At 34.2% G+C, this 6,694-nt stretch overlaps 3 protein-coding genes across 3 annotated transcripts; all 3 read left to right on the forward strand.

Annotated features, from left to right (window-relative positions):
• Nucleotides 1-525: 525 nt before the first annotated feature.
• Nucleotides 526-2,681, forward strand: LOC131161291 (disease resistance protein RUN1-like). The gene is made up of 2 exons (XM_058116944.1): nucleotides 526-1,281; nucleotides 2,269-2,681. Exons 1-2 carry the CDS (start codon nucleotides 779-781, stop codon nucleotides 2,291-2,293), a joined length of 528 nt encoding a protein of 175 aa, XP_057972927.1. The 5' UTR covers nucleotides 526-778; the 3' UTR covers nucleotides 2,294-2,681.
• A 309-nt stretch (nucleotides 2,682-2,990) lies between these two features.
• On the forward strand, nucleotides 2,991-3,937 carry LOC131161782 (disease resistance protein Roq1-like). Its single transcript, XM_058117746.1, has 2 exons — nucleotides 2,991-3,810; nucleotides 3,903-3,937. The coding sequence occupies exons 1-2, from the start codon at nucleotides 2,991-2,993 to the stop codon at nucleotides 3,935-3,937; spliced, it is 855 nt and encodes a 284-aa protein (XP_057973729.1).
• A 10-nt stretch (nucleotides 3,938-3,947) lies between these two features.
• On the forward strand, nucleotides 3,948-6,459 carry LOC131161786 (disease resistance-like protein DSC1). The gene is made up of 4 exons (XM_058117750.1): nucleotides 3,948-4,043; nucleotides 4,222-4,551; nucleotides 4,729-5,808; nucleotides 5,884-6,459. The coding sequence occupies exons 1-4, from the start codon at nucleotides 3,948-3,950 to the stop codon at nucleotides 6,457-6,459; spliced, it is 2,082 nt and encodes a 693-aa protein (XP_057973733.1).
• Nucleotides 6,460-6,694: the final 235 nt, after the last annotated feature.

A 6,694-nucleotide genomic window follows, 5' to 3' on the forward strand; every position in this document is an offset into this window, starting at 1 on the left:
CTTGCCCTTAAAAAAAGGCAAAAAAGAAGAAGAAGAAATCTACTTAAGATATTTTTGCTTATGTTTGGTTATCAAGAAAGAAAGAAAAAAACAAAAAAAAATCCAAATCAATGAACAAAAAGTATAATTTTAAACACCATATATATTTGATATTTCTTAATTTTTATTTGCATTTAAATAAAATTTTGTTTGGTACATATAGTTAACATTTAGTTTTCCTAATTTTTCATCATATTAGGACAAAATTTTACTTTTATAGTAATTGGTGTGGAGAGAAAATACAATTGAAAATTATTATTTTTATTGTTTTCTTGTCATTCCTTTTCTTTTTTCAATTAAAATCCTTGATTTAGATGGAATTTAAATAAAAATAAGCCTTTACATTGTGTTTGGTACAGGGAAAAGTGTTGAAAAATATAAAGAAAACAATCATTTATTTCCTAAATAAAAAATTAAGAAGATAATGATTTATTATGGAAAGCAATCACACTGCTTCTACACCAACCTCTCTCTCTGTTTTTTTGTTTTTTTTTTCGCCTAACATTAAAGTCGGTCGAGTCTTGCTCTCTGCTATTTTTTATACGAGGCTGAAGGAATGGCGAAGATTCTCGCTGGTTACCCAGAAATTTTCTAATCACTCGCTTCACTTTTCTACTTTCCACCGACGCGTAGGAAGGCCCATAAATGAGCAACCGAAGAGGCTCATTTACATTGTGTTCTCTGGTAACATCTTCACTCACTCACACTCCCTCTGTCGCTGCTGAATTTTCATTGTCCAATGGCTTCCACCAGCAACCAAAGAGCCTCTTCTTCTCCTTCTTCTTCCGATCTGCAGTTTTTATTCGATGTGTTCTTGAGCTTTAGGGGCGAAGATACCCGCAACAGCTTCGTTAGCCATCTCTACGCGACTTTGCATCGGAAAGGGATTAAGACCTACAAGGACGATGAAAAGCTCGAAAGGGGGAGAGAAATTTCGCCGGAGCTCCTGAAAGCAATTGAGGGTTCGAGGTTTTCGATCATCGTTTTCTCAGAAAACTACGCTTCTTCGACTTGGTGCTTGGATGAACTTGCGAAGATCATGGAATGCAAGAACCTGAGGCGGCAAAAAGTTCTCCCCATTTTCTACAATGTAACTCCCTCCGAAGTACGGAAGCAAACAGGGAAATTCGCAGAAGCCTTTGCGAAACACGAAGAAGAGAGAAAGGAGAAGGTGCAGAGCTGGAGGGAAGCTCTGATCGAAGCTGCCAATTTGTCTGGGTGGAGTTCACATGAGCAGGGCAGGTATGTTTTAGTTAAACTGCTCTTCTGCTCAGCCCAAAAAGGTTGAGCCTGAAGGTAGAATTCTTTTAGATTTTTTTTTTTTTTTAATGGAAATAAGAATTCATCAACCCCATCTTTAAATTTAAATTTTGCATACCTTTTAATAACATTTCACATAAAATTGGATTAAGTTTATGTACATTCAAATTTAAATCTTAAAATTCAATCCCACAAATACAATTTAGGAATGAACTACGAATATATATATAGTTTTTATATGTTCAAATTTATGCAGTTTTTAAAAGAAAAAAAAATCACACTGAAAAGTTTAAAAATTAATAAATTTTGAATTCTGAACAAAGTCTTAATAAGAAAAAAATAAGTTACATTCCCTAATACCATGGGTCTAAATTTGAGAGTAAATATGATTGTTTGAAATATATATATATATATATATATATATATATATATAAAATTGCCCTAGAATTCTTAAATATTTATTTTATTAATAATAGTGACAAGAAGATAATATATATATATATATTTATAATAAATTTTAAAAATCACCCTTCTAATGATTCCTCATTAGGAAAATATATGAAAACATACTTTTTATTATTTATAATAATAATAATAATAATAATTATTATTATTATTATTATTATTATATGACTCATAACCCCTACCCGGCAAGTCTTTGGGACTCGTACACATGACACCAAATTAGAGAAATGAAAATATTATAGCTCATTCATTGACGCATCTCCAATTATTCACCACGTAAATTATAAGACATATTAAAACTTTTATACTTTACTTATATGTTAACTTTATATATATATATATATATATATATATATATATATATCTTTTAAAACACTATATCTACCTGTCTAATAACCTACTGTCTTTTTACTTGTCAGTTTATTAACGCTACCACTATTTAAAAAATAACTACTTCAATTGGTAGTTAACTCTTTAATGATTTCATGCTGATGTGTGATGAAGGGTGCGGATCAGGCGATGGCTCTGAGGGTCGCGCCCAGGAGTGAACCGACACTATGGCTTAATTAAAGTTGGTGGCCAGAACCAAGTTGATCATTATTAATATTATTTTAATAATAATGAAAGAGTAACGATTATAAATGTAACATGCAATTGGACAGGATTGATCTAACGTGTTGTCTCGTGCTTAATTATTTATTTAATTATATTATCTCATCATAATCGATAAAATTATAATTAAATTTGATTCATCCAAACATCAAGTTACAACAATTTGTATGCAGCTGTTTGAATGAAGAACTTAGTTTAAGGAGGTTATGTAGGTAAAGTCAAAATTTTTAATATATAGGAGCCTTTTGGTTTTGCTTATTTAAAGCATTATGGGAAGCCATAGTAATGAGGTTTTGCTTATTTGCTTATTTGATCTATTTAAGAGTTGTCGGTACGCCAATCTACCTAATAATTTCTTCATGCCATTCACAATTCTAATTATTTGTACCCAAAATCAAATTTCAAAAGTACAAAACCTCTAAGATTGTGCAGTTACTTTCTTACACAACACGCAATAAGAGTTTTGTAATTGAATGAATTTCATATTAACATTATTGATTTATGTTTAATTAAAGGCTAAAGGAATAAATAAAACATTTTTTTTTTGTATTTAACTATTTGTGGGTTTTGTAAGCTTGTCAAACCTTCTGTTCTATGTCTTCAGGTCTGAATCCATGCTTATTGATGAAGTTGCCCACTTTATGCTAAAGAAACTGAAGTATTTTTCCATAAGTATTTGTAAGGATCTATTTGGTATTAGTTCTCGCATAGAAGAATTGAATTCATTGTTATGCACCGAAGTCAATGACGTTCGCTTTGTAGGAATATGGGGCATGGGTGGCATAGGTAAGACCACCATTGCAGAAGTTGTTTATGATCAAATCTCTTATCAATTTGAAGCATGTTGCTTTCTTGCAAATATAAGGGAACATGATTTAGTTTTTTTGCAAGAAAAACTTCTTTCCCTAATCTTGATGGAAAGAAATGTACATATAGATTCTCTCAGTTTGGGAGCAAATGCAATAAGGGGCAGACTTTATTGCAGAAAGGTTCTTATTGTCCTTGACAATGTGGATAAGTTGGATCAGTTAGAAGCACTTGCTAGGAAGCATGATTGGTTTGGCCCTGGAAGTCGAATCATCATCACAACTAGAGATGAACATTTGTTAATTGCGCATAATGTAGCAAAAATATGCAAGGCTAAACATTTCGACTATGTGGAAGCTAGTGAACTCTTTTGCTGGAAGGCTTTTGGGCAGATATACCCCAAGGAAGAATATGTTGAAGTCATAAACTCACTAATAACTCATGCAAATGGCCTTCCATTAGCGCTTAAAATTTTGGGTTCTTTTCTTTGTGGCAGAGGTGTTGATGAATGGAAAAGTGTGTTGAATAAACTGAAAAAATATCCTAATGAAGAAATTCAAAAGATTCTTAAAATAAGTTATGATGCACTAGATGAACGGCAGAAGGATTTATTTCTTGATATTGCATGTTTCTTTCAAGGCGATTACAAGAAGTATATAATTAAAATACTAGAGGGACCTGATTTCTTCCCTATTGATATTAGTGTTCTTGTTGAGAAGTCGCTTACAACAATCCAAGATATGGGAAGGGGTAACATGGTGTTGATGCATGACTTATTACAAGACATGGGAAGGGATATTGTTCGTCAAGAGTCCCCTAAAGAGCCTGGCAAACGCAGTAGGTTATGGTCCTGTGAAGAAGTTTGTCATGTACTATCAAAAAAATCAGTAAGAGCCTTATACATGACCTTTATCTTGACATTTGGGAATTGATATTTTAGAAGTTTAGGCACTGTTTATCATATGACATGGAACACATTTAAAGGAATCCATTTAAGGTTTTAAATACTTATGTTTCTCACTTATATCTTTGTTATAGGGGACTGAAAAAGTTGAAGCCATTGTCCTAGACCTTCATGAACTAAAGGAGGTAAATTTTAGCGCTAAAGCCTTTGCAACCATGACCAATCTAAGATTGCTCAAAATCTATTATAAGGACCGACCTGAAGGATTTGAATATCTTCCCAGATTCAAAACTAATTGTAAATTGCACATTTCTGGAAGCCTTGAATTTCTTTCTAACAAATTAAGGTGTCTCTACTGGTGTGGATTTCCTTTTAAATCTATTCCTACAAAATTTTATCCGGAGAACATTGTTGAGCTTAATATGTCTTATGGCTGTATCAAACAACTGTGGAAAGGGGCCATGGTATGTCTTTTAACTGTTATGCTTCTTTACTTGAATACATCATAACGTCCAAAAGAAATTCTCTCTCTCTCTCTCTCTCTCTCTCTCTCTCTCTCTCTCATTTTTTAATAAGTTAAAACTTCATGAAGCTTAGTAACTCATTCTCTGCTCTTTTCTTTTTTTTTTTCTTTAAAACAGGTATTAAAGAATTTGAAATTCGTGAATCTCAGTCACTGCCAAAATTTGAGGAAGACCCCAAACTTTAGTGGCGTCCCAAACCTTGAGTGTATAATTCTTAAAGGTTGTATAAGTTTGGTTAAGATTCATCCATCCATTGGAACCCTTAAGAGGCTTATTATTTTGAATTTAAAGGATTGCAAAAATCTTAGATATCTTGTGAGCGCAATTGACTTGGAATCTCTTGAAAGTCTCATTCTCTCGGGTTGTTCGAAACTCCAGATATTTCCTAAGGTTTCAAGTAATATACCGCATTTACGGCAGCTTTCTTTGCAGAGGACTTCCATCAAAGAGCTACCATCTTCCATTAAATATCTCAGTGGCCTCGTTTTACTAGATCTTGAAGAGTGCAAAAACCTTGAGCTTCTCCCAAGCAGCATATGTGCACTACGATCTCTTGAAATACTCACTCTTTCGCATTGTTCAAAACTTGCGGAATTGCCAGAGGACTTGGGGAGTTTAGAATGTTTACGGGAACTACGTGCTAATTCGACAGCCATAAACCAGCTTCCGCCCTCTATCATACAATTGAAGAACTTAGACCTTGTAAATTTTTTCGGAGCTGGTCTTGGTCCACAGATGTTGAAAGCACGGCCTGGTCAACGTTTCTTTACATTATTGCGAAGTAGAGATCATATGATCACCCGTCTAGATTTGTCTTTATTGGCAAGGCTATGCTCTTTAGTATCTCTAAATGTTGGTGCTTGCAATCTCTTGACAATCCCGAATGATATAGGCTGCTTGTCATCTTTATGGGAGTTAAACCTCAGCTATAATAATTTCGTAAGCATTCCTTCAAGCATCAGTCAGCTTTCTAATTTACATTCCCTAGATTTGACGGGTTGTGAAAGGCTCCAAGCATTGCCAGAGCCCCCATCAAGTTTCACAACTTTAGTTGCAGACGGTTGCACATCACTGGAAAATTTAGCAAATGCACACGCATGGAATTTTTGGCGTGCTGGATTCTCAAATTGTCCAAAATTACTGGAGAATCACTACATTGATGATTTGGTTGAGATGTGGGTAAAGAATCATTTGCAGGTCTCTCTCTCTCTCTCTCTCTATCTCTCTCTCTCTCTCTCTCTCTCTCTTCATACGGCTTTAATCTTGGTGCAGGATCACTATTCAAAATTCCACACTATTCTTCCTGGAAAAGAGATTCCAAAGTGGTTGAGCCATCATGACATGGGGGATTCAGTGTCCATTCAAGTGCCTCCAAATTGGTATGATGGTACTGTGGGAGTTGCTATGTGTGTTGTTTTTAAATCCCAAGAACGAAGCGTCCCTACACGTCCAGCAATGTGGTGGGGGATAAGGGGTAGAAATCGCTATAAGATGCTCTTTGAGTACCGCATTGACTACTTTGACCATCGAGCATTCAAAACCAATGAAGAGCACTTGTGGTTTGGTTTTTTAAATTTAGATACTCTAATGAATGATTTGCCATGGACACAGACTTTCTTGCCACGGAGAGAAGATAGCAAGAAGATGACTGCTTCCATTTATCTCGCCCTAGAGTCTGGGCATGTAATAGAGAAGTGTGCAGCCCGTCTAGTGTTCAAAGAAGGCGTGGAAGAAAAGGACAAAGACGTGTGTACCTCTGACGAGGCTCAGAGTGAAGCTTCTCAGTTTTCAGACGTCGGTGTTTGTATGTCCTTCATTGCTAGGATTTCTGAATTCAGAAATTGGTAAATGGTACAATAATATAAACTTTTGTTACTATTTGCTTGTAAAAATAGTTTTATTTTTATTTTTTAACTTTTCAAATAATTACAACAAATACTACCCTTTCTCTAATTTTTTAAAATGTGCCACATCACAATAATAATAGTATATTGAGAATAAAAATATGCATTTTCTTAATAATAGTGAAAAGAAGATAATATAAAAAATAAATTTTGAATATCACCTTTCTAATGATTCTTGA

Source organism: Malania oleifera, chromosome 8 (genome assembly GCF_029873635.1).
Source record: "Malania oleifera isolate guangnan ecotype guangnan chromosome 8, ASM2987363v1, whole genome shotgun sequence".
NCBI classification, from domain to species: Eukaryota; Viridiplantae; Streptophyta; class Magnoliopsida; order Santalales; family Ximeniaceae; genus Malania; species Malania oleifera.

Coding starts and splice junctions, on each gene's coding strand:
- LOC131161782 (XM_058117746.1), top strand. CDS start 2,991: ATGCTTATTGATGAAGTTGCCCACTTTATGCTAAAGAAACTGAAGTAT. Junction 3,811..3,902: donor TTTATTTCTTGATATTGCAT/GTTTCTTTCAAG, acceptor CTTGTTGAGAAG/TCGCTTACAACAATCCAAGA.
- LOC131161786 (XM_058117750.1), top strand. CDS start 3,948: ATGCATGACTTATTACAAGACATGGGAAGGGATATTGTTCGTCAAGAG. Junction 4,552..4,728: donor AACTGTGGAAAGGGGCCATG/GTATGTCTTTTA, acceptor TCTTTAAAACAG/GTATTAAAGAATTTGAAATT. Junction 5,809..5,883: donor GGGTAAAGAATCATTTGCAG/GTCTCTCTCTCT, acceptor ATCTTGGTGCAG/GATCACTATTCAAAATTCCA.
- LOC131161291 (XM_058116944.1), top strand. CDS start 779: ATGGCTTCCACCAGCAACCAAAGAGCCTCTTCTTCTCCTTCTTCTTCC. Junction 1,282..2,268: donor AGTTCACATGAGCAGGGCAG/GTATGTTTTAGT, acceptor TGTGTGATGAAG/GGTGCGGATCAGGCGATGGC.